The sequence below is a fragment of the Antennarius striatus genome, chromosome 13 (assembly GCF_040054535.1).
Source record: "Antennarius striatus isolate MH-2024 chromosome 13, ASM4005453v1, whole genome shotgun sequence".
Lineage (NCBI taxonomy): Eukaryota > Metazoa > Chordata > Actinopteri > Lophiiformes > Antennariidae > Antennarius > Antennarius striatus.
Window position 1 is genome coordinate 1569834 of NC_090788.1, and position 27794 is coordinate 1597627.

The 27794-nt window shown below is 47.6% G+C and overlaps 1 protein-coding gene across 1 annotated transcript; it reads right to left on the reverse strand.

Annotated features, from left to right (window-relative positions):
- Nucleotides 1-5098: 5098 nt before the first annotated feature.
- Nucleotides 5099-27584, reverse strand: cxadr (CXADR Ig-like cell adhesion molecule). Its single transcript, XM_068332024.1, has 7 exons — nucleotides 27405-27584; nucleotides 12112-12281; nucleotides 9442-9646; nucleotides 6902-7060; nucleotides 6706-6828; nucleotides 6343-6481; nucleotides 5099-5398 (listed from the first exon to the last, which is right to left on the reverse strand). Exons 1-7 carry the CDS (start codon nucleotides 27451-27453, stop codon nucleotides 5116-5118), a joined length of 1128 nt encoding a protein of 375 aa, XP_068188125.1. The 5' UTR covers nucleotides 27454-27584; the 3' UTR covers nucleotides 5099-5115.
- Nucleotides 27585-27794: the final 210 nt, after the last annotated feature.

Genomic DNA, 27794 nt, shown 5'->3' on the forward strand with positions numbered 1-27794 from the left:
TATTGATCATGTTTACCTGATGTTACCTTGTGAGGTTGTCCATCCGTAGAAGGTAAATGTTTCTGTCTGGAAGCATTAACCGCGAAACTCTGAGTATTTTGCTTGTTTATATTAACTGTTGGTCAAGTTAACAGAGAAACTTAATAAAATAAAAGATATTAATAAAACATAAAGGGGCGTGTCTGACTTTTGACCTTTAATTGTTTCTGATCAGACTTAGGGAATATTACTTTAGTATTTATTGTCAATACTAAAGTAATATATTTAAATGTAATATATTTAAATGACTTCATTGTAGATTGGAATTTAATAAATAATGACTTACAAACAATTCAGCTGAGGAACAACCTTTCAGAACCGGTGGTGTTCGTATGTTGAGGACTACCTGTATAATTAACACATTTTTTATTCAGAGGAAACTATTTCTAACCATCAGAACAATAAATGTGTTTGATTCATTGGATATTTTTAAGTTTTTCATGACATAAATGAGAAAAATTCTCAAAGTGGACATGAGAAATTTGTTGTAGTTTAACAAAAAGCTAAAAATATGCTAATTGTGTATATTTATATATATTAACTGTATTTTACCTGATGCTAACATGTAAACCTGAATGAATGGTTTCAGACTCTGACAGCTCGGTCTTATAGTTACTCCGACTCGTGCAGAGGGAAAAGGGATCGCTCCATCCTGTTAAATCACCACCCTGACCTTTGACCTCACTGTGGCCACTCCACACATGGATGCACACACCTCGCGCTAATACGAGGCACACACTCCATAAATCACTGACATCATTGCAGCCATAATGGCGACGACCCCAATCATCAGGGGGCGAATAAAAGAAGGGAAACTCGGCCTCATTCCTTCGCCAAGGCCGGCGCTGGAGGTCGATCACCTGTGATCACGAGGCGTCGAGCGAAGGAAGGAGGCGCGTCAGCTTTAAAAACATAACGTGACTCCTCCCAGTCCATCTCCAGTGGAACTTTCCACGCCGTGTTCTCTGATGCGAGATGAGCGTCACCTCACCGATCCGTGAAGCTTCGCCCCGACGGTTTCCTCCCGGAAGAGAGACGGCGTCTGGAGATAACAAAACATGAACACGATGTTCTCAGACTGGATGTGATGTCAGCGACTCCCCCCGCCTGCCCCTTCCTCGCCCGCCCCTGAGCACAGAGCGGAAGGTCATCCATCTAAAGTCGCATATTACTCATCGAAATGTGGAAAAAACGGTGGGAACGGTGACCCCAATGCGACGCCGGGGGCGCGGAGATTAACTCCGACGACTCCCTATCGCCCATCGTCGAGGGTCATCAGGAGCAATGCTCCTCCCACAGACTGACAAACGACCCCCGTCGTATTTTTTGTCATCTGCGGAGTAAAAATGTGATTCTTGTCTGAAAACGTCGGCCGAGGCCCAAAAAGTCGTCCTGCAGATCCTCAGCCTCACGTCCGTGTCCTAATCTGTCATTATGCATCCAAAGCGCTAAAAGCGGCGAGCCAAAATGTTAATGCACCGCTGTGCCAAAAAGGAGCTGATGGAGCTCAGTCCTCATGCATATGCATTTCGCTTCCATGCTACCCAGAATTCCCTCTGCAACCCTCTCTTCCTCAACCCGAGCGCGCTTTCTAAAAATGGCGAGAAAGAAAAAAACGTGTGTGACAGCGAACGTCACGCCGGAGGAAAAAACCCCCGCCGGGCCTGTTTTTTTGTTAGCATTGGAGGGAATCAACGCTTTACAAGATAAATCATCCGGATTACAACCAGATAAGGTTGCCAAGGAAACCCCTCCTGGAGAACCAATGAGCGTTTTATGCCACGCCAGCCGCCTTTGATCTGTGCAAACAATTAATATCGAACCCAAGCAGAAGGCAGGAGACGTCCACAAGCGGCGCCGTTCCCTCCCTCCGGACGAGTGAACGAAGGACACGTGTTAAAAAAAAATGGCGCCAACGGATGACAGGAGGGATAACGTACGAGTCACCGCCACGATAATTCATCAAAGAACAGCGTTAATCCGTAAATCCAATCCTGCACGCGTGCAGGAACACAAACTAATGTCCTTTTAATGAATGTTTGGAACGCACAGCGATAAAATCATCATTACGGGCCGCCGCCGTTTGTTGCACATTCGTGACGGCGAGCGACCAGAGAAACGCCAGGAACCATTAGGAGCGACTTCCACCCGACCGCAGATCAATGCCCAGCGTGCTGATCAATGCCCAGCGGACCGATCGGTTACCGACAGCCAATTACAGCAACGGATGTCGCTTAGCGCCGCCGCTAAGTGCTGCAGTCCTTTTATTGACAAGCTGTCAACGTTCTGCACGCAGCGGCGCTATTGGCTAACAATTAGTTATTGATCAATCCACTTGTCAAAATCACCAGCATGTCACGACTGTAAATAGTGTTTGGAGGCTGGGGGGGTGGGGGGCGCAGGCGGGGGTGACAGCAATCCGGACAGGAAGATGTAGCAGCAGCGGCTCGTACGCGACCTCCAGGCGTTAGCGCTTAATTAACGCGCCAATTCTTCACTTGTTTGATTAGAGCTGGCGGGTAATTACAGTAATTACCCATCAAAGTAACTATGGGGGGGGGGGGGGTAATTAAAATAAAGACTCAGCACATGTTAGAACACATGACCGCAAAGCAAGATTATAATAGAATACAGGAGGGTTCAAGGAGTAAAGGAGCAGTTCACGCAAATTCTAAACGTCAGAATTGTAGTTTGTTCATCCGCAAAGAATTAATGGAACGTCGGTGGTGAATAAAACGGAAAAACATTTGTTAAAAACGTCGTCCATAAATACATACATACATAAACTGACACTTACAAAACATACAGATCGAAAACCAGTTTGAAGTTTTTGAGCTAAATCTCCGTAGCCATCAAGCTAAAAGCGCTAATTCTTTTTTTTTTTATGTTTAAATTTTTTTTAAAAAATGCTTTTCTTTGAGAAAAGGAAAAATTAATGTTTTTTAGTCAAATTCTGGACCAATCACATCAACCGTAGTCGTCTGGAGTAAAACTATACCACCTTCACAGCGGTTCTGGTTTCTTCAGTGCTAGCCTAGCGCTGGAGGTGAGCGGCAAGCCCCAGAGAAGGCCAGGCGGGGGGGGGGGGGTCACTGATTAATTAGTCATTAAGTGGTTAGAAAGTCAGCTCACCTGGTGTTAGGAGTAAAATACACACGATTATAATTAATCAGCCCCCAAAAGCTGCAGGAAGTCGAGTCTCTGCAGAACCGTCGCCGCCGGAGACGCAGAAAACAAACATCGCCTGGCAAAAACAGCCACGCCCCCCACCCCCCCCAAACAAAAACAGGTGTTTTTTTCTTAGATTTTATTTATTTTATTATTCAAAAAATACAGCACAAAAATGCACAAAATAAGGAAAACTGGTTTCCACGCAGCGCGCCAACCTTAAAGGAGACCTTCATATGACATTATTAGTACGCAGATTGAAAGTTCGTGTTGTTAGCCGTCGTCACCACCAGAGACCGATGAGCTGTTTGTCATCAGGTGGGAATGGAACTAAAACTCTACAGGGGGGCTCATCCTGACAGCAAACCCTTCATGTACAATACACTGGCTACACACACACACACACACACACACACACACACACACACACACACACACACACACAGGTCGAGATGTTCCTACGACTCGACATAAAAACATTCAGCACACGCACAAAACGCCAGAAATCCTTCCGGGGAGGGGGGCGTCTGAGCCCCTCCTCCTGAATCAGCATGGAGTCACGTGTTCACACAATCAGGTCATGTGATTGGACGCTGGAATACTTCAACAGGATATTTACACGAACAGCCAGAAGCATTTAAGGAGAGTAATTTTTAAAAAAACTTAACAGAAAAGTTAAAAAAGAAAAAGTGAAGTCGTGTTTTGGAATATAAAATAAAAGCTGTAGGTTCAGGTGTTCGACTCGGCCTGACGGGGGCTCACTGTGAGCTGATCATTATTATCATCACTCAGGGCGACGCTAACGCTCATTAGCATCACGCTACTCAACTGGAGCAACAAGGCACAATCAGAATCCAGTGGTGTGAACTGGGAAGACTGGGAGGTGGCAATCAGGGAGAGAATAAGGCGTCTGAGCGACTTCCTGCACGAGTCGCCAGGCTTCTGGTCTCTATGGAAACGCAAGATCGGTCCGACGGCGGAACGACGACAAACTCAAACCAAAAGAGACGTGAAATATTTTAAGACTCCTGGCGTCCAGAAGCCACGGAGGTTTCTTCACGTGACGATTAGCACACGGACACGGACGTTACAGATGATCATCTGGCGTGTTTATGGGGGGGTGGGCTGTCCTGGTGGTCGAGGACAGAGGGAGGGGCTGTTAACAGTCAAACACCATCACAGCTGATTGCTCAGTGAACCCTGCCGGTCCGCTTGACGCCTTCTGTCCCGAGAAACTCAGTGGAGGAGAAATAATCTCACCAATCACAGGGCAATAGAGGCCTGGACCCCCCCCCCTCCATTAACCCCCACACCCCCATGCCAAAACCCAGACCGGACATCAAACAATTCAACAGAACACAGCTGACCCAAATCGATTCTCAAGTCGATCTGAGGACTAATTAAAAACGAGTCACAGAGTGGATTAAATCAAATCGTTACGAAGGGTTAAATCACACGACTCCTTCCACACACACACACACACACACACACACACACACACACACACACACACACACACACACACACACACACACACACACACATAAAACTACAGGTCTATACAGACATGCACATATACAGCTGGCCAATCAGGGACCTCGAACCCGGTTTGAACGTTAGAAAAAAGACATGCATTAATTCTGTACACTCTAATCCACACGACGACCGTTCGGTTCCTACGATTTAAACTCGATAAAGTTTCTGTTCTTTTCTTCGTAAAGTGTTTGATAGAAAGTTCTGGTGTTCTGTTGTGATCCGGCGCCGCAGCAGAGTCACGTCTTCATCAGAGGCCACTCCCCCCTGAACAGGACGAAGAGCTGAGAGTCTGGGTTCATCTTCATCCTCCTCCTCTTGCCCCACAAAACCCCCCACCCCCCACCCCACCACCCCTCGCTGGGACGGGACAGGCTAGACGATGGAGCCGTCCCTGTTCTGAGCGGGTATCATGACGGGGATGGCCCCCATCCGGCTGAGGTTGGGCCCGCCCATCTTGACGGCGGTGGGCGGGGGCAGGGGGGCGTGGCTGGGGGGCCTGTCGTCCTCCTCCGACATGGGGATCTTGTCGTACTGGGGCTTGAGCGCGTACTCGTGCAGGTTGGAGGGCGACATGGAGCCGAGGGAGGAGCGCTGGCTGCCCACGGTGAAGCTGCGCGCCGTGGAGACGCGGCTCTTCGGGGGCGGGACGTCCTCCCTGACAGGAAACAGAAACACACACAGGTTTCAAACAGGAAGTTGAGACGAAGCAGGTCTAGAACGAGACGCCTCGCGGGCGTCCACGTCTCAACGAGTCGTTTGGAGAGGAAAACGCCGTCCGATTCGGTAAAAGAGGTGGAAAATCGTGGGTGTGACGGGTCGGGATGGTTCAGCCACGTCATGCGCGTCGTCGCCCGGAGCGCTGGACGCGCTCCCTGCTCCCCCCGCCGCCACATTAACAACTAATAAGCAGCAATAATCCAGTTAAATGCTCAGTCAGACTGAGCCTGGGGGGGGTGGGGCTTGTTTAGTCCGTCGCTACGGCGACTGAGTGCGTCTGTGAATGCGAGACGCAACCGGCGTTCTAATCCTCTTTGTGCTGGGGGGGAGCGGCGTCATTTTGTGATTTTTGGACAGATTCGGTCGGCGGCGGGGCGATGCTAAGCCCCCGGCTTCAGCCAGGAGGCCGCGGGGCCGGATGGAGCGCTGGATGGTGGAGGGTGGGGGTGATGGGGTGAGGGGGGGGGCAGCAGCAGCAGCAGACACGACACAAGCAAACAAAGCTTTCAAACTGATTACCACAGCTGTTTATTTGAGGGGGGGGTAAAAAAAACAAAACAAGAGAACAAGAGACGAAAAACGCTGATGGAGAAAAAACGTTTCGTGGTTTGTGTGTGTGTGTGTGTGTGTGTGTGTGTGTGTGTGTGTGTGTGTGTGTGTGTGTGTGTGTGTGTGTGTGTGTGTGTGTGTGTGCGTGCGCGCGCGTGCGTGCGTGCGTGCGTGTGTGTGTGTGTGATGACCAAAGGCAGCTGAGACTAATAATCATCCCATGCACGCTTTCAGAGTTACGTAACGCGGCGCGTGTGTCGGGCCCCATCAACCGACCCCATGTTATCTGGGGCGGGGTCGAGGAGGTCGGGGGGGTGTGGGGGGTGTCGGTACCTGATCTCGTTGCAGATCTCCTTCTCGTACTTCTTCCTGTGACGGGCGCGGCAGCAGCAGAACAGGATGATGGCGATGATGATGAGGATCAGCAGCACGGCGATGATGGAACCAGCGATGATGCCCGCGGTGTTGGGGGCTGGAGGACACAGAGTGGGGGGGGGGGTTAATGTAGAGTCTTAGAAATAAATAAGAGCAGCTTTCCTCATCTAATCCCGCTCAGTCGCTAACAGATCCTCCGACGGTTTAAGCTAATGATACCCTCCACATGTAGCGTAGCTTCAGGGGTCATTTTGGGGTCATTATGGAACTGGAACGCTGGTGTTAGCTAGGAGCGCTAGGAGCGCTAGGAGCGCTACTCACGCGGCGTCACGTTGAGCTGGAGCACACACTCCTCAGACCCCACCCGGTTGGACACGGAGCAGCGGTAGGTTCCGGACGCGCTGGCGGACGCGTTCCTCACGGTGACGGTTCCGGCCACAGGATCTGCAGAGAGAACGCGTCAGTGAAACAGACGGAGCCATGCGTCGCTGGAGGCTAGCGGGAAGCGAGCGCTTACCCATCACGGAGGAGGCGGGCAGCAGCAGCGAGCCCCCGCCCGTCTTCTGCCAGCTGTACTGCATGGGGCTGGTGCCCTCGCTGGAGACGCAGCGCAGCACGATGTCTTTGCCCTCCTGCGAGGGGCCCTCGGCGTAGCATCGGGGTTTGGATGGCTTCGCTGCGGAGAGGAAAGGGGGAGACGGAGGGAGGTGAAAAACAGCAAACACAATCGGGGGGGGGGGGCGTTAGCGTGGAACGACGCGGTCAGCCTCCGTCGGGTTTCAGCCTGTCGGGTTGTGGGGAGATTTGTGTGTTTTTAGTCAATTTACTCTTTTCTGAGGAAGCTGTCATTAAAGGGGGGGTTGGGGGGGGGTGGACACACATGCAGGTCACCTTCAGGGTTAATGAACGACACAACTCAAAGCTTTTCCTCAGTCAGTCAGGGGGAGTTGGCAGGAGATGAGAGCTTCAAAAACAAACAGCTTCAAATTAAGAGCGCTCGGCCAGACGGGGGGGGGCACACCCCCGACAGAGAGCTGACATCACAGTGTGTTAATAACGGGTTCAGTAGCGACTAAATCCTGGAGTTGGGGCACTTCAGATCCACAAGGTGTCAGGCGGGGGGGGGGGGGGGGGGTTAGCGGTCGTCACCGTAAGGATTAACGTCTGGCTGACATCACTGATGGAATAAACACATGGAGTGGGGGGGGGGGTGAGATGGGGAGTAAAAGTCTAAGGTGGCGAGTGATGGAGGTCGAGGCTGCCCCCCCCCCCCACACACACACACATTCACAGTAAATGTCAGGCAGAAATGACATTTTGAACGCCAATTTTAAAGGTGAAAGTCGACCCGGCGGGTCTGGGGGGGGGCACGACGCGACTCCTCCCATCAGCCCCGCCACCGCATGACGAGCAGATTTATGTTTGAAAGATGAGGTCAAACGAGAAGGTGACGGGGGCTGGGGGGGCGCGGGGAGATGACGGGTAAACCGACGAGGGACGGCTGAAACATCAGACGGAAAGACGCCGGCTGACGACCTTTGGATCTGCGATCTGGGACGAGATGGGGGGGGGTGACAGAGGGTACAGGTGTGGAGCTGGGAAACAGCCGACAGGCGGGGGCGAACAGCTGGTGGCGACTCTCCTCCTGTTAACCTCAACATCTTGCGACCCCCTCCCTGGGAGAGAAGCGATCACGGGACGCCGGCGCCACATGTTCGCTACCTGTGCGCCACGTGCAGCGCAGCGACAGCTCGCCTAACCCCCCCCAGTTTGGCAGCTTCCTTAACAAGATCCAGCAGCACCGAGCGGAGAAATCGAAGCGAATTAGTCGTCGATGCACACGCGTGCACACACACACACACGCGTGCACACACACACACGCGTGCACACACACACACACACACACGCGTGCACACACACACACACGCGTGCACACACACACACACACACACGCGTGCACACACACACACACACACACGGACACAGGTAAAACGCAGAGCAGGCAGGATGTCCTCGCCTCTTCTTGTCAACGTTTCCTTGCTGCCCCGCTCGGGGTGAAGCGCTAGCAGGCTCACAGCTGCTGTGGCCTCCAGCTATCACTCTCACACACACACACACACACACACACACACACACACACACACACACACACACACACTCACACACACACACTCACACACACACACACACACACACACACACACACACACACACACACACACACACACACACACACACACACTCACACACACACACACACAATAGGTACAGGCTGCTGCCCGAACAGGAATCACTAGAAAAAGTCATGAGGAATGTGAAACTGTTGGAAGCAGAAGCTCTGGTATTCATGATTCATCTGGTTTCTGGTCGGGTTAGTCGCTGTGGTTGTTGGGTCAACCCCCCCACCCCCCCTCCATAGTTAATGATCGCTATCTGGTGTCTGTGAACAGAGAACTGAGTGAGTTTGTTTCGCCACAGCTCTCGTCTTTCCGGTCCAGCCGGTCGGTGAGGCTCGTTCGCTCCTGTAAACACGACGTCATCTCGACAGGAACCGCGGCCATTTTCATAAACCCGCCCCATCTTTGGGAACAACAAGCGGCTCTGATGTGGGGGGGTGGGGGGGGGGTGGGCGGCGACAGCAGAACAATAACGCAGCTTCTAGCACTACACTGACTGACGCGGCGCAGGTGGATCGTTTGTCAGGGATGCAAATACCAGGAGAGTTTCGGGAGGCGATCCGCTTTCGACATCGTTCAGTCAGTTCACCAATCAGCGAGGCCACTGTGTGTGTGTGTGTGTGTGTGTGTGTGTGTGTGTGTACGTGTGTGTGTGTGTGTGTGTGTGTGTTTGCCTAGGGAGTGAATCATGACTTCTACAGCACCGATGTGTCACCAAGTACAATAAAAAACAGCTGCGTTGGACTCCCGTGTCCGAGGAGCGCTCCTTTCTCCTTCTGTTAGCTCTGACTCGTGATACAGGTAGACTCAGGGTACTGGGGAGGGGTGTTGGGGGGGTTTGCTTTGGCAGAACGTGTGTGTGGAGGTTGGTTCCACTCACTCATGACCATCAGCAGCATCTTCCTGCTTTTGATGCCGGGGGCTTTCTTCACTTTGCACTGGTAGGTGCCCGAGTCGGACGCCTGCAGCCCGGACAGGATGATGGAGGCGTCGCCGTTCTTCGGGTCGGCAGAGTTGAAGTGGACGCGGCCCTTCATGGGCAGGTAGTAGTCGTCGTAGGCCCTGTCGCCCGAGTAGAAGATCACCTGGGTGAGCAGACGGAAGCAGTTTGTTTGTTAACGCCTGAGAAAACAGGAAATGCAGAAAACAAACTTAGTTTCGCGTCACCGTAGAAATGTCGCACTGAGAGAGTTAAGGCGGAACCATCCAGAGCGACTGTGGAGCCAAATCAACACCTGCTGTGTCAACAATGAGCGACGGCCTCCATTTTCCTCTACCTCTTCTACACCCCCCCCCCCATGCACACACACTGCCTCTTGAAAGCGGCGAGGGAAATGGCGAGAAATACAGACCAGGTGGAGCCAAGGAGAGAAACCTCACGGGGAGACGGAGGAGAAAAAAGGAAAAGAAAAGCAAACAATGAACGGAGCCTCCGTTCTCTTTCATGCAGACCAGAGTATTCTACATTTCCATGGAGACGGTCATCAACAGGCTTTTCTGTGCCACCATCAACAATGGGCATATGTGCAGGAATACCCTTGAGCGAAGAGGAGGAGAGAGGAGAAGACTTTGACGTGCAGGAGAGGAGGAATAATGGGCCCATCAGCGGAGGAGGAGGTTCTGATGGCCGGGAGTGCGTTCGCTGCGGGCGCCGCATTCATCTTGTACTGATTAGCCACATGAAGCCGTAACGCGGTTAAAATTCCTCCTGGATCTCTGGGGAGGGGAAAAGCTCTACCTTCTCACTTCACCGGGGGGATCACAACATCAGCAGTAATAACATCAATATGGGAGACGAGACCGAGGAGGAGAGGAAATTAAATTGCCGTGAGCTCAGCCAGACAACGGCTCTCCGAACACACGCGAGCGGAAAAAAAACCTGAACACCACAATAACCTTGAGGATCAGGAAAAATGAAAAATCACATTAAAGAGCCGGAGGAATGGAAATAAAAAAGGGTGAATGATGCCCTGGAGAGGACAGGAGAGCGGCGAACAGGTCACACTTGTCCCCACCTGGGGAACAGAACAGAAGATCCACTGGTCCAATCACAGTCCTTCTTTCTAACCTGGTGTAAATCTACCCGTATGAGTAGAATGAGGCATCATGTGACTCTAGCGGGGAAGGAGGAGGAACATTTGACAGGCAAAGCATCAGGATGCAACACCTGTACACACTAAACGCCGCCCGCCTCCACAGGAGCGGCTCATCGCAAGGTTAAAGCAGAATCACCACCTGGAAATGGGATTAAGTGTCCTTCATCGCCACGGCGACCGGGGAATCAAATAATCATCAGCAGCACGTCAAACAAACAAGCTGGGAAAGTTTAAACAAACGCATGTCAAGGCTTCACGTCCAAATCCCTCAATACTGTCAACACGCACAGATTCCTGCCGCGATACCGTCGGCAAACAAAGACCGAAGGACAAAAGCGGACGTGGATTTATTCCTGTTCGCCTCTCAGGTTCAGCTTTTATGACTCATTTTTCCTTCAAGGTGGAGAAGAAAATACTGGGATCTATCTGACCCTAACCTTTCAGCTAATCCGGTATTATTCCTAACAAAGGAACGTTAGCGATGCTTCAGCGTTCTTACGTGAGATAAAGGAGGATGTCGTCCCCACCAGATATTCTGAGTGGCTTCATTTAAAGCAAACACAACACAGAATAGAATAGATCTGCCAGTTTACTGTCACACGTATGGAAGCAGGACGTCTGAATGAACAAGCAGCTCATTATGGAGTGTTTGCTCAGAGTATGACTTCATAATGGCTGAAGGCTAGTCCAACGCGACCTTGTGTGTAAAGAGCCAGAAAAATCTGATCGGTCAAGGAGAACAAATACGTTCAGAGGGAGACGTCTGGCTGCTTTAGATTCTTACAAAAAGGTTTGGAAACAGCGGCTGTGTGGACGGACCTCAGCTTCAGACACAATCAGGGAACATCTGATGTGTTTCTGAAGCTGCATTCAGAAAAGAAGAACAAGACCATGAGGGAAACACGGTGAGTTCAGTGTTCGGTACATTTAAAAAGCACTGATGTTAATATTTCATCACAGCATTGATATATTAATAATAAACAATAAAGCCAGGACGCTGAAATAAAAGATTCTGAGAAAACAAAGAGGAGGCATTGGAATACCTAAGCTGGTGGGGGGTGGGGAGGGATGACCAGGAAGCCCCCAAAAAATAGGACCAGTTTATCATGAGAAGCTAAAGCTAACAGGAACGGGGACTGTGACTGTAGCAGCACTAAAACCATCCTCCCTCTGCCAGTTAAACCCCCCAGGAAGGGTTGGAGAGCTGGAGTCTACTCTTTCCAATGGCTGAGGGCCATGCTGGAAAGGAAAGCACTGGCTAGGATGAAGAGACACCCCCTCACCCCCCGCTGTGCATCTGTCAGGACAAACACAACGTAGAAATAAAAGCATCCTGGGTTATATTTGTCTTCTGCCGCGTGATTTAAATGTTGTATTTGAGCAGGGAGAACCCAAGGGGGGTGGGGGTGAAGGGTGGGGGGGTCGGCCTGTTTGTGGCGAACAGGTTCACGTACCACTTGGTCCTCGCTCCGGCTGTCAGAAGATATCCGGCTCCACTCGACGTCCAGCGGTCCGGTGTCTTCGGAGGCCAGACTGAACTGGCAGTCCATCTTAGCGCTCTGACCGCTGGCTTTCTCGATGGACGCCGGCCCCGTGGACGTGATCTCCAGGCCGGGGGCCAAACCTACAAAGACGCACACGAGACGAGAGTCAACGCCAAAGTTCTACCGCTGCGGTTTGTTGACATGTTTTCAACAGCAGCCAAGTTCAACTAGCAGACGAAGGTCTTAAGTTTCAGACATAACTTCACTTCCTTCCGCTCGCCATCTTTCCCTGAACTCGTTCTTCTTGTTTTCTACATTCTGGGAAGCATTTAGGATTATGAAAGGAAGGTTAAGTAAGTACAGGTAACTGAATTTAATAATAATAATAATAATTCAAACTTTATTGATCCCCAGAGGGGAAATTCTCTAAATTTACAAATTGATTTTTAATATCAGTAAAAAGTCAAAAACAAAATAACTAGACTGTTAATTAAAAGGCGATGCTTTAGAAATGGAGCGATCAGAAGGTGTTCAACTGTCAGACTTTTAGATGAAACAGCCTTTATTTTAATGGTTTTATGTACATTTATATTATATTTGTACATTTATATTTTAACAGCATTTAATGGTTTTATGTACATTTATAATTCACAACAGTTTGTTCACACAGAGTAAATCAGCGCTAACTGTTCTGAAAAAGAAAACACTATCAGTCATCACACACCAGGAAATATCATCACAGTGGGATGGGGGAGTCATCAAGTACCCCCCCATGTCTCATCTGCCCCGGACACCCAATCCAACACCGTCACACTTGTCTTTCTAAACTGCTTCAGTTAGTCGAGCTACATTTCTCTTACAGTGGTTCAGACGTAGCTTCTTTAGCGTCAGCTAGCACATAGTTGTTCCATCAGTCACGGCGTGGGAGGGTTTCTATCAGAGCTACATTCCCTGACTCCCAGCAGCAGGCGCTTTCTCCTGCGCTCCTCTTGTTGCTTCTCTTCCAGACCCGTCCTCCGTTCGCTCTTGTTTTATGAATATTAAACTCCTCCCGTCTCCTCCTGTCTCCACCCGTCTCCGTGAGCTTCGCCCCTTCGTCCAGCTGAACTCTGACAACTGGCCCCAACTTTTCATTGCGACAACACAAGTGGAAAACTTCTGGCTGTTATAATTTCTATACATAGATATATTTTTGGAGCTGCTGATATTATATCATAGGAACTAGCATTTCGTATTCAAAGAATCCATCAAAACAGGATAGTTTTTGGTTATTTGCATAACTGACATAAGAGTAAACACCATGTCATTAATAATTTACGGAAAACCCCACATTGTAAATTCACAAGGCGTCCCTTCAGTGATAAATTGTTTTTTTTTTAAAAAAGTCTTCAGTCATAGAATAAATATGACAGCATTTTGTCTGGTCTTAAAATATACATAATATAAATCACATGGTTTCAAAAGGAAGCGGTCTAATAAAGCAGAAGACGGCTCGGCTGAAGGAACGGAGATAATGAGGAAGAACCGGAGCCCTTCACCCAACTGGAGCAGACGCTTAAGTGTTTATTCTTAGAAACGAATAAACATCGTTTCCTGGTGACATCAACCAGTTCGAGATTCTCAATTCAATCAGAGATTTAAGCCGCGGCGAAGAACACAGTCCGTAGAGAATGGAGTTGTCACACGCTGCCTCGACACGTTACAATCGCTCTGACAGCCTGCCACCTTCCTGTCAGTTTGTGGGGGGGGGGCAGCTTTAATAAGGGGGGAACCCCCCCTAACCCCCACAGTTTGCTGCTGCTAAAAATCCCTATCGATGTTTAACACTTATCACATCGCGCAAATGACAACAAACAATTCACAACGGATATTTTTTGCCAAGATTGACAGAAACTTGACTCCGTCTGAAACGTGAAAAACGTTTTCTCTACATCTGAATGTCGCTGAAGCGCGTCAGCGCTGACAGATGGAGCTGGTGACGGTCGGCCAGGCAGGAGCCCAACCTGATGATGGTAAACGCTCACAACTCTCGTCTCAGAAATACTTCTTCTACCTACAAGCTTTCCTTACAGAGAAAAGCATGGAAGGAAAGACAAAGAAAGGATATCAATCCCTTTCTTTCTTCAAGCGAACCGCCACCCTTGTTTTATTAATTTGTCAGGAAGGGCGCTCAGCACCCAACGCACCCGGTATGAATGGAGTCAAGGTGACAGTTTAGGATATGAAGTATGGACTGATGGGGATGCTGAATGGAGGATGTTCCCAGCCGGTTCGGGGTGAGCTACAGGTTGAGGTCCATCAGCTCCGTTTTCGGCCTCAGACCTCAGACTGACAGTCACACCCACGACTGTTGAAGCTTGGCGCCTGCCAGCGCTCCGTATCGTTTGATTCCCCCCCGTCTGCCGGAGCTGCAGCTGGTCGTCTCAGCCCGCAGATTTTGACAGATGTCCTCGATGGGAACGATCCGAAGCCTTCGGCAAGAAGGAAGACAAATGGGCGGCAATACGGAGAGGACTGAGATGTGTGTCTGTCACTGTCAAAGCGGAAGGCAGCGAGGCATCTGCGTGACGAAAAGCTGTGTCAATTCATCAGGCGCTTAAAGAACCCGGGGGCGTTTTTCAAACGTTGCTTAGAGAGGAGAGGAAACTGCATAACAGAAGAAAGGTTTGGGCTGAAAGGGTTCGTCAGACCGACCGGTTCTGATCTGATGTTTTTGTGAAATCTATGACACGTTTGTTTGTTTCGTCCCAACTTCACCAGAGGCTCCTTCCTCTCATCGAGAAAGTGAGACATCACGGCTTCTGTCGGTTTGCTTTTAAACCCGTCCGTCTGGTGGCTCATGTGACGCGTCACGAGAAATTAAACATAACGTGTCTATTAGCAATTTTCAAGTATTTAATCTGGCTACTGGAAATAACAACCAGATACATTTTGGTTGGGCGGGAAAATCTGCGACTAGGAGGCAGGAAAAGATACGGACCTAAAATCCCACATCGCTTGGAGTTTAGACGCATTTTTGTGTTTTTAGCTTAGGGTCGGCTCGGTTTAGAAAGATGCCGTTAGCTAAACTGTTACGTGGAATTTCAGATGACAGCCGCTTGAAGCGGTCCGTCTAACTCCTGGATAGACTAATGCGGGGCCGTGGAGTTAATCAGTAACCAGCAGCCATCAACAAACCGTAAATACGACGTGAACCCTGGAGCAAAAACGATTTTACTGAGCTCAAAGTCTGCAGTGGCAGAAACCACGCTCCACATAATCACTGGCTTACGTGGGGGGGGGGGGTGACCGTCAGTCTTTACTGGTATCTGACACAGCACATCCCAGTGTGGTTACTGGGAGACTGGAGCTGAACAAGAGGAATTCTGGGTGTTTCATTCAACCCTCCCCCCCACCCCCCCTTCCCCGGAGTCGATTGTCCCCCGCCCATCATCCTCCTCCCTAAAGCGCCCCCGACTGTGGAGTGTCAGTCGCCGACACCAGGCTTCCAATTCTCTCAGGTCCTGCTGATTGTAACCCCACCATCCGCCCCCTCCACCTTTGTCAGCATACAATGGGGAATGAATCCCGTCTCCTGGCAACCAATCCCTGGGAGGAGGTTGCAGTGGCAGTTAAGCGACGGTATATGAGAGAGGGGGGGGGGGGTAGGAGTTCTGAAAAGGAAAGTTAACATTACTCCAAATAGTTCTGTGGAGGTTGACAGGTTTGTAACTCCAGATTACAGATTATTGTGTTTGATTTCAACATCTACAGTTGGGAGTTTGAAAATGTCAAGACAAAATGAAACTGTCCGTGACTACATTTCATTTTTGAATAAGAAGATGAAATATCAAGTCATCTTTTGCTTTTTTAGGGTTTCACAAGTACCTGAATATCTAAGCATGGATAACACTTGTTGTCACGGTTACACATCAGAGTGTGTTGCGTTATACGTAGCTTCGATGAGCAGCCATTCGTCTGTGACCGGGCGACACTAACCTCTCCTCACCTTTGCGCTAGCTATGCTAAGGAGCATCAGCGCTTGGGCTGGGGGGGGCATAGGAGTTGATAAGCTTCTTTTTTACCCTTTGACCTTAAAGAGCATTGAGAGCGACGACTGAAAAGTAAAGTCTTACCATGGAAGGGGAGATAAAGACAATACTATTTCAGGCTCACAACGCATAAACAAGAAAAAGCTCAGTGAGGTGAAAGGTCGGAGCCGGCGCCCGCGATCCATTTATCTTCTTTAAGGGCTGCATTTCCTCGATGCGGTTTCACCTCCGTTTGATCCGATCGGTGTCTCGGCAGCAGCGAACACCCTGATTTATCTCTACATCATTAGAATTTACAAAAAAAAAAAAAAAGGAGGACATTTGCATGTGTGTGAGGAATAGAGGCGAGAATCTACATATTTCTCATCAAAAAACAAATTCCCTGTTTTTAGTGTTCTCTGAAAAAACTGAAAAAGACAAGGTAAGATAAAGTGACAAAGCCTTTGAATAGTGTTGATTACTTTTCTGGATGATAATGAGTAATAGTGGTGGGATAAACATTAGTGATTCATTACAGAGCGACTGCCGTCTGGGGGGGGGGGGGGGGCTCTGGAACTACCAAATTAAACATTACAGTCTTTTTTTATTTTTTACCATCTTAAGCAGCGGAGTGAATCCCCTGTGACCGCGCTGGAGAACATTATTTCAGGCACGGAATGGGAAATGTCATAACAAAAAGAAAAGCTCTGAACGCCTCGCTGGAATTATTCACTTTAGAGCATCGTGGGCAGAAGGGGTGGGGGTGGGGGGTCCTGGTTTATTTACCGTCACAGAGCCCCAGGACGGCTGGACCAAGCTGATTGTGTTGTAACACAGAGCTGCCATTGATTCTCTGTGCCGATGACCTAAAGGCTGTTTTGACATAATTGAACATTAAATGATGAAGAGGGGTGACGGATGGCGGGCACTTGACTCGTCTGCCTCGGTATTTGACAGCTTTCAGACGAGCCTAAGGGGAATAATATCCTGCAAACGTTAGCTGCATCCGTCCGCCTACATCAACAGCAACCGTCCAGGTTTATTCAGTTCATATATAAAAGCCCCGGCTATTTATTAGCTTTATATTCTTATATATACAGCATTTTCCGCACTATAAGACGCACCTAAAAGCCTTTAATTTTCTAAAAAAAACAACAGTGTGCCTTATAATCCAGTACACCTTATAGTGTGGAAAATACTAGAAGTAAAATTAATTATTGCTGCTGATGGGAGGAATTAATTGTTCCATATCTGACGTGATAAAACTGATCAGCCGTGATCAGGTGAGGAAATAAACCATCAGAAGGATGGATGGAGAGCGGAAAGGTGATAGCAAAGACGAACTAAACATTGGCTTGTTCTTTAATGGTCGGTTAATCAAAGAGGTCTTCATCATCTCTTCGCGTCGTGTCCTTGGGATCTGCACTTCTTATTTATAGAACACATTAGAGGTTGGACAAGAAGCGGGACGGTGAATTTGCACCAGCGTGATTTGCTTTAAATCCTGACACAAGCCATACGAACAACACAAACTTATATTACTTACTGCCTCACCACTGCGAGGAGACAAATTTATCTAGAGTCTGATAAGAACCCCCCCCCCCCTCTGAAAAAACACACACACATTAGCAAACAAAAAGCTCAAGGACAGTGAAATGGTGACAGTATGGGAACGGGCTGCGCTCTAACACCAGCTGAAGGAGCAGGATGCTGACAGCCTGCTGATAACCGCCTCACCTAACAACTGCAAACACGCCGCCGCGGTCACGTGAGGAGGAAATTAAAACAGGGATGAAGCAGACGAGACTGCATGTGAGGCGCTTCAGAGAAACACTGAGGCCTTGTCCTCATTCTGCGGGGAAGAAAATATTCCCTGTAAGCAATTAGCGAACACGTGAAAGCAGTTAGTAGGACTTGGGGAAATGGTGTGAAGGAGATATTTGGTTGCATCTGCATCTCAAACTATGATTAGTGGGGGGGGGGCAGAGGGCGGCGTGATTTAAATCAATCATCAGCCACAGCGTCACGGTGGAAAGCGTACGGACTAATTGAAAACACGGTGATGGACGGCAGCCACGAATCTACGTCTACACCGATGACATCATCCCGTCAGGATGAGATTGCATCTTAATGAGCTTAATTATTTCGTTTAAACCATCTTTTCTAACACGTCAGGCCTGCTTTCGCTCAAGCTGACGCGTCAGAACGTCCCGGTGGGGAAAAATATTTGACTTCATTTGCACAAAGGATCAGAGGCGCGTTGATCACAGACTGCTAATAAAATGCATTTGAATGTGTTGGGTTTGGCAGTGAAAGTCAAAATACCATCGTCTAATTTTCTCTCTCTTATTTTTACAGATTTTTCTTGCACTATATATGAAGACAGTGTCAGGCCGTTGAAAGAAATATTAAAGGAATGCATTTTCAGTCTTCAGCTGAAATCCGTTCACCGACAAATGAAAACCAAATGTCTCGGTGGGGCGCAGTCGTGGGGCATCTCTCTCTCTCTCCTGACACAGGAGGTTCTTTAACACTGAGGGGGAGGCAGCCATAGCGCTGACTATCCCAACCCCCATCCCCCAAAACAAATAAAGTGTCTGATACAGACCAGACCCCTGTCGGCGCCCCCACCCTCCCAGCTCCCGACCCCAGTCTTTGTCCGGGCCCCGGGGCACAATGCCAACTGTGATCAGGAGGCAGCATCGCTGATCAAACAGCGAGACACAAGTGCAGCCACTTCATTCAGACTGTTGATGTACTCTGAGTGGTTTTCATGGCGGAACGGGACGCGTTGTAGTCGGGACAGATATTACTCTACGTTCTTTTTGGAGAACACACAAACTGGTCTGAAAAGCAGAAGGCGGGCCAACCCTGTGGGTTTGTGGAAACAAAGGTTTCTCACGGCTGTCCTTAATTACCTCAGAGAGGTGAACACACAAGAAGAAGTCAGCTTAGAGCAACAGAGCATGAATATCTCAGTGGAACGCTCCCTTGAAACACTGAGCAAAAGGAGGGATTAAAAGCCCTTTCTGGAGCGCCTAACAAGTCTGCTTTTAATTTCAACATCATTAAGGAGTTTTATCAACTCCAACTCCTCGGGAGGACAGAACAATCTCACATTTCTGGAATTTCCAGGGCTCAGCAATTTCACAGGCTTGGTGGAAGGAAGGTGGGCTGAATGTTTCACACCAACACGTCCGCTTAAATATTTGCAGGCTGTGGGAACAAACATTAAAATCAGCCAGAAAACTACTTCCTCATACCATCAGATGCTCTCCGACATGTTGATCCAGCCAACGGAGGAGGATCTGCACCAATTTAACTTTAAAAAAAGCCTAGGTGGGCAATCCAGTCATAAACACACACAAAATACGCATTAGTTGAACACACATGGGTCGATAAAGACGAGTATGGCCGACTGCCAGAACTTTAAAAGGTTTGAGGTGTGCCCAGCCTTTCAGAGACGTATTAAATATCTACGATTCAAACACAAACACCTCCCCATGAATTCCTGGTTCCCTCCCTTGTTCCAGTGGAGAGAGGAGCATTTTTTGAATCTGACCACAATTTCAAATAACCACTGGTTAAAATCCACGCTGACCTCGATGAAAAAGAATGAAAACTTATAAGCGTTGAAGATGGAGTGTGCGTAAAAGTTACAGCTAGAAAACAAATCTTATCTCCATCGTAAGCATCAAGAGGGTGCTTTATAACAACAGCAGCGACATCTAAGTGCCTTTATAGCATTTATCCCAACCCTCTCATCCGGTCCAAAGCACTCCTGACTGGGCAGAATGAGGTCTTTGTGAGAGCGTAACAACACAGACGGTCCCTTCCTGTCCTCTGTATTGGGGGGGGGGGGGCACTGGCAGGACATCAAGATAAGGTTGCCATTAACAGATAACTCGTTCCTCTCTCTCTGCACAGGCACAGAAATGTTCTTGATGTTCCAGGGCTGGATTGAAGGCGAGTGAAGTAAACACACCTGAGTGTTGGAAGCTGTAGGCGAAGACTGTCATTTGTTGTTAGAACTTAACCAGGACCAGCGAGTTTATTTGTGCCTCCAGCTCCTCTGCCTGGACATAAAACCACCATCTAGACTACACACCACGCTAAAAGACGAGATGCGATAGGGGATGTTAAAAATAACCACACTGCACTAGTTCAGCCAACCGTCCTCCAGCTTTAGTCATAGTTTACTGGTATTTATTCCCCATGTTATTGTTTTCAACTGTGCATGAAAGCACAGAAATGAAAGAGAAAGAAAAGCAATGAGATAAATCAACAAGCACAACTTCAATTCAAAGGGGATTCAAGATTCTGGGAGCCGCCACTGAAAAAGTTCCTATTTTTTCATCCTGATTGTCTTGCTGCGCCAATTAGCATCAGTAAAGGACCTGAGAGAGTCTATCACCACAAGCTCGCCACAAACACCATCAGTAAACATTAACCACAGTGTACATCGATATTATATGTTATACACACATTAAACTGGACCCCAGAGCATGAAATTGCTTCTGGGAAGCAGCAATTATTTTTTAATACATGAAGTCCCACTGCTCAAGTTAAACGCTAACGCACACACACACTTTTTCTCAATATGATCAAAAACACGACTTGAAGCTTATTACCAACGGCGGCTGATTTGTAATATTCTTTCGGTGACAGTTAAGTGAGAAACAATCGAGTCATTAAAACTGTGATCCTTAAGATTCCATTCCCGGTTGGATTTGGTGACAACAGCTACCTTTGCGTCGCCATGGTAACAGTGCATGTGTGGATAACATGTAGCTCTCCTACAGTGTAAAAACAGGAAGCCGTGAACGTTGAGGCTGACATCAATGAGATTAAACTGAGATGCTTTTACAATCCACGCGTGTTTACTGAGGGAGTCTGAATCCAGTGCAGCCAAAACGGCTCTTTATTTCTCTGATTTCCAGATTGGAAGTTTGCCTCTTAAAAGGTGCTGCCGATGGCGATGATAAACGTAAGTAAAGGTTCGACCAACGTCGTGGTTTCGATCCACACCCACGTTTGAAGTTTCCTTTGCATTATTTTTTAAAAAAAGTCACAAAATACAGAATTTACTGATAATTGGAGTTCCCGTGAAAATTCTGCAAGGACTGCTGAGTGTTCAGAAGAGGCGCTTTTACTGGAAACCTGCCACATAAAGCAGCTTCCTGTCGGCTCAGCTGACATCTAAAGACTTCACACCCTTCAGTAAATCCAGACAGGCAGCCAAACACTACCTATAAACATCTGAGGGTATCGTCTCAAGGAAAGTCACTGCGATACACGACTGTACTGTACAAACAGGTGCAACACACACCTGAAGCTAAGCTAACACACATCACGTACTTAGCAGGAGATAAAATGCGGGTGCTTTACGCGTCCACCGCTCATAATGAACGACTCCAGCTCTAAATGGATGTTACGGCTCTGGCTGTCACTGTTAAATCATCCCTGTGCTCATATATACATCTCATCACAGCGGGTTTAAATGCAGAGCTGATGTTCCCCTACTGGTTTCTGGTGTGACTGGAAATGTGCTAATGAATTATACATAAACGCCCATTAAAACACTTAACAGCTGGTACCTAAAGAACTTACCAGAATCAACTGCAGCCTGTGTGTCCATGCATGTGTGTCTGTGTGTGTGTGTGTGTGTGTGTGTGTGTGTGTGTGTGTGTGTGTGTGTGTGTGTGCTTATTACAACAGCAGTACTTGTGATTACAGTTGCGCATTGTGACCGTCATAAAGCGGCCAGTCACAGAGCTATTTTCAGTTCAATCTCATCTCTTTGGACAGCCAGTGGGCCAGATGCAGATCTCCCTCACATGGCAGGGAGATGCACTATAGTAATTAAATGTCTGTTGTGAATTGCTGACCTTGCTTCAAGCGTTGGCCTTTTCTATACCCACATGTAGCAGATGTCGCGGTCATCATACCTATAATTCTGACGTCCAAACCAGGAGTGACGACTTCTGGGACAGTACGACGAGTAAAGAGCTTTAAATAATCGTTTAAAAAAGGAAAACGTTAGAAAACCTCAAATCATGACTGAAATAAAACAGGAGTGTTATATAGAGAAGATGGGTATGAACATGTAAGATCTGAGGTGTTGATTTTTTCTTTCCTCCTTTGGTGCAATGACCTGATTACCTCATGGGGAAAGGTTTCATCCAATCTAATCTCATGTAATGCTCTTTCATGAAACAAAGTGTTTTCTTGCTTTCATATTCCCAAAGGAGATTAGAGATGCGCTGCAAAAAAAACTACAGCTCGCACATGGAGTAGATGCTTCCGCATGTGCGTCTGCCATCATCTCCCCACACCTACAAAACCATCTACAGCATGTTGAAAGATGAGGTTAACACACAGATGTTAACTGATGAAACAGCTCCTGAAGCAGTTTGAGTAGCTTTAAAGTCTACCTTTAATATTTAGACTTTAAACCAAATCCTAAAGAATCGGTGACAGCTTGATTTTGAGGCAACAAATAGGACAAGAAATCAAATGTTCTGGGCTCCTTCATAAGATTCTGACTGCATCACAAGATCTGACTTCATAGATATTTTATAGATATAAAATCAATAATAAAAGCAGCAATACCCAGTTTTCCCTAGAAAACCTGTTCAGACTAGGATTTGAGCTCAGCAATAGTTATTTTTCCGAATAATCCTCGGAGTTATTAGCATAACTAAATATTTAAAATGAGTATAGACAAAAATCGACATGAATGTCTGCACCGGGGGGTGCAAAATCAAGTGTTGCTGAAACAATGCAGAGGCTTATTTGCCTTTTTCACCGTACTGACAATGTGTAATGTTTTTCAATGAGACAGAGGTGCTAAAAATGGCTCCTTCAACAGCTGCTTCACCCCCCCGCACCCTGCTTGTCCTTCCTAAATTCATCCCACCTTCTGCTTCGCCCCTTACTTTCCCAGCCGTAATATTTTTCAAGATTAGACACACAATTAACTCTAATGTTCTTAGCGGCGAGAGCGAAGGGCTTACCGCTGGAGGACAAAATATAATCATCTTATCACAACTCAGCTCTCTGTAAGACAATGCCTGGACATTAGCTGATAATAATGTGACAGGAACAAGACAATACACAATGTTTATCTCCAAAATAACCCGACACTGGGAGTCACAACCGGCAACCAATGACTTATTGCCAGAATAAATTAGTTCTACATGAGAAATAGATTTCATGTTGTGTAACTCACTATTTAGCATAATTCTTTAAGGCAACACAACCACAGATTGAACACCAGCACCTGTAGCAGCAGCATCCTGACGACCATTAAGCTAAGATGGCTAAGATAGAAACCAAATGAAGTGACCATTACCCTCAAATACATATTGTTTTATTTAGCAGCTGTTAGCATTTTGCATCCATTAGTCTCTTAGATGGGATGCAAACATTATGCAAAAAAAAGCAGGAACACAGAAGCATTAAGTGTGGAAAAACATGTCAAGTCCAGGAAAGGATAAAACCAAAAGTATTGCTTTAGAGACCTTAAGACGGCTCCTGGGATATTTGGTAATATTATTCAGTCTAAATGCGTGATTCCCTTTTGGTGAAGAAGCAAAACACATGAGGAGACATTCACCATCTGGAATGTTACCCTGGAAACCTGCAAATTTAAAAAAAAATAGTTTTCCAACATTTTAAAATTAAATCCTACAGATGAATGTTTCTCTAGAGATACTAAAGTATGTGAATATCCTCATTATCACTGCACCAAACAGCTCATTCGTCACACAGCGCCATTATCCCCCGTTAAGAGCAGAGGGCATTGTGGGCACAGCGGAGTTGGCATCAAGTGGCTAAGTGATGAATGTGCTTTGGGGGTGTTTATCGCCATAGCAGTGCAACGCGGTGATGATGAGCGATGGACTCGAGAGAGCGAGGAAAATCAGCGGAGCTCTGACCTTATTTTAACTGATAGGTTACGAGGACGTCAGATGAAGTGCTTTTCCCCCCCAAGTGTAATCCCTGCTCCATGAAGGTTGGGAGTTTCAGATGTGAGGTACACCCTCAACTCCAAACTATAAATCAGTGTCAGCTTTTACGCGTTAATGGAAGTGGGTAATGTTTGATGATGCCGATAGGAATGTCGATGTGAAAGCGGCTCGCACAGGTTTAAACACAATATTTTGATGCTGGTCTGGTTTAGAAAAAAAAAAGTGGGAACAGAATGGAGTGTGTCAAATGGATCATGATGCCCGCTCCCCCGTTCACACTTAGGTGTGACCTTTATGAAGAGACATGAGTTGAGTATCATTAAGACCAAACTGCCACAGACCGATATAAGCCTGAATCTGCATACCCCTGGAGGTCAAGACTGTAGCCAGAGTGCTACTGAATTTAGAAGGCACGCAAACCGTCTGTTTTATATTGACTTCATGAAAAAGGATTCCACATAATCTCGCTAATATATCTTCCCACAGAAATGCCTTGGCAGCAACTGAAGAGGCTGTTTTCCCTCATACCTGTGAGAAAGGAGTGAGCACTGAATACAGAGCAGCAGCGCAGTCACTAAGAGGACAGAGAAATAAGCAGCGCTATTAATCTTGTTCACGGATTCTCCATCAGGCAGCAATTTGTACGTTCAGTAATTCAGATGTGGAAATGGGGGGAGGAAATGAGAGGAGAGACAGTTAATGTGGCGAGTTAAAGACTTGGATCGGCGCTTCAAGCCGCCGTACAGGTGAAGAAGAGTTGGAACAGGGCTTGGACTGTTCCGGAATGCTAAAATATTTCCATTCCGGAGTGTGAATATTCATGCTCGGCTGTCCCCCTCATCTGACCGTGGAGGACAAATCAGCGTCTCACGAGTGTAATCCAACGCCATGTGTCGCTGCTTACTTTCCAAGGTCGTATGGCTGAATAAAGTGGACAGATGCTTGTTTGGAGGTGAAACTCTCTGCAACATGTTTGAGTCAACAGGAGGCGAGAGGCGGCGTCAGACCTCTGGGTTCAGTAAATCTGACCTGGACCCACAACTGGGACCAATAACCATCACTTAGATGGTGTTTCATACACCGCCGTCGCCACACAGCCTTCTGGGTTGTGGCCACAGGTCCTTATCGCAACGCAGGCTCGAAGCCGTCGTACCGCAGCGGGTGATGAAACCACATCATCAACACGCTCGCACAAGCTACATCTGTTTTCTGCTTTAAAAGAGGACTTGATAAACCGTGAAAGAAAAGGGGGGAGGGTAGCTTTCCAGAGAAACCAGAGCACCCATACCAGCACCAGTGCACTCTCTGGATCTGAGTGTCTGTTTTAAAAAGGTAACCAAGCAACCAGTTCCTGGCCAGGGCCTTGGGTTGTAGGCTTATCAGGTAACGGTGTTCTGCGCCTGTTCAAAGTCTGTGGCTTCACTGTTGAACCAAGTCACCCCCTTCACAGTAATTGTTACAGAAAATTCCAAATTTAACCATAAAGTCCAGGCTAGATGAAAACTAACTGCACTTTAATGGATTCTAAATCTTCAACATTGTCCAAAATTTCAACATTTTATATTTTACTTTGTAAATTGTGGACAAATAGAGCAAAAGAAATGAAGCAGAATGAGCTCAACTTGTTATTTTACCATTTCAGAGAGGGTTTGTACACAATTGTGTATTTCTAAGCCATGGTAATGGAATGCTGTGAGTCTGGCAGACACTGTTCTTGTCTGCTGAAGTGGAACGCTGCCCAAATGATGAGGCCGTGATGCAATTAAGATGGTAATGAGGCCAAACTAGTGGACACAACGTGGATCTGAACACAAAAGAAAACTGAACAACGCACTGTGCAAACCACACATTAAAGCTTTTTACAGGCCGATGTGCTGGATTATTTTAAACAATGCTCTTCTTCTTCATCGCACACGCTTTCTCACAAATCAACATATACTGGAATGTCATGGGCCACGCCTGGCCACGGCTCGGCCACCTCCTGTCAAATTCACTGAAAAAAATTACAATATCTGCCACCACGTCACAGAAATGAGGCCGAGGCCAGATGACGATCCGGTAAACGCTTCACACTGGAGAGGGAGGAGTGATCTGCTGGTTTCAGTGTAAATACCAGGGCATGAAACAGCCACACCCAAACATAAAAATTTGGAATTAACAGAACAACACAGGTAATCCAGCATTATAAATCCCTTTTAATGCATTCAAAAAACAGTCAGCCTTTAGAATCAACCATAAATTTTTAAATGTAATCGAAAACCTTTTATTTTTACATCTTTAAGTGCCCCACGAATTAAAACCTGCCATCTGATTTATGACTGACATCAGCATTATGGAAGTCACAACCAAATGAATAATGCTGTCTGTATTTAAATCATTCACTCGCATTTGGCACAAGCAACGAAGGTTTGAATTAAACCACAAACTAAAGCCCCCCAGGACTGAAATATGACCACCAAGGGGGTCTTGGCATTAGATAACCAAGATAAACAAAGATGACAACAGGTACACATGTGGTTAAATTAAATGTGCTGGTTTGAGATTACAGTCTGGTGGGGGGTGGGGGGGTGGGGGGGGTCTTGGCAGATGGCAGACAAAACAAAGAAAGGGCTTTGAAGTCTTTACATCCAACAGGTTAAAAAAAAAAAAAAAGAGGATCAAGATTTTCAAGATTTTGGGATTTAAACCATCAGACGACTGAAGTCCTTCACCAACAGAAACAGAACAGCTACTGATCGACCCCAGAAGACGGGTTTACATCAACATCCACAGTATCAACACAAACTTCATGGAGAGCTGCACGTTACGGAATGAACAGCTCAGCTAATCACTTCAACTTCTTTGATGTTTAACTAACATAAACGGGTGTTAGAGAGGTGAGCAAACTTTTGATTTCATGTCTGTTTCCATCCCAGTCAGACAAACTGGTTGTAGGTTAACTGGTGACGTCACTGAACCGAGCGGACCCGGACAGCTAGCTAACTGGACTGACCTTGGACCCGAGTTGTTGCTCCCTGTTGGGGAATATCTTTGAAGCGGGATCAGACGTTAGACTGGTAACCACGATGAGTTAATATTAATCCCATTATTTGTAATAATGCGAGGTTAAAAAACAACAACAACAACTAAAAAAGACGTGGAAACGTGAAGAATTAGCATTTGTAAGTTGATCGGCGACGTGTCTCCAGGGGACCCGGCGGCTAACGAGGCTCGCGACGACTAACACGTCAGAGGAAATATTTCCCCAAAGTAGCTCGCGCTGGTTCGCGGGAGAACTTACCGCCAAACAGGCTCAGAAGAACACCGCACAGGATGACCGAGACCCCCATTCTTATTCCGGTTATTCCTCGTCTTCCTCACTGAAACTTGCTCGGAGAAGTTGTGCTGGATCCGTGTGGGAAGTAGCCTCCCCAGCTCGAAGCATCCAAACTCCGCTCCTCCTCCTCCTCCTCCTCCTCCTCCCCCGTCGCTCTCTGCAGGTGCACAGCGGAGAGCGCCGCAGGGCGTCACGTGACACGCTCAGCCAATAACAAAAAACAACAACAACACTGCTGCCCCCTGGTGGTGAGAAGGAGAAGCGTCCGCCGGGGTTGTGCGGAGGTTCCCGAGTTTTTGTCTCCACCGGAGCGGATCCAGGCCTGGTTCTGAGCCAGTTCCGACTTGTGAGCCA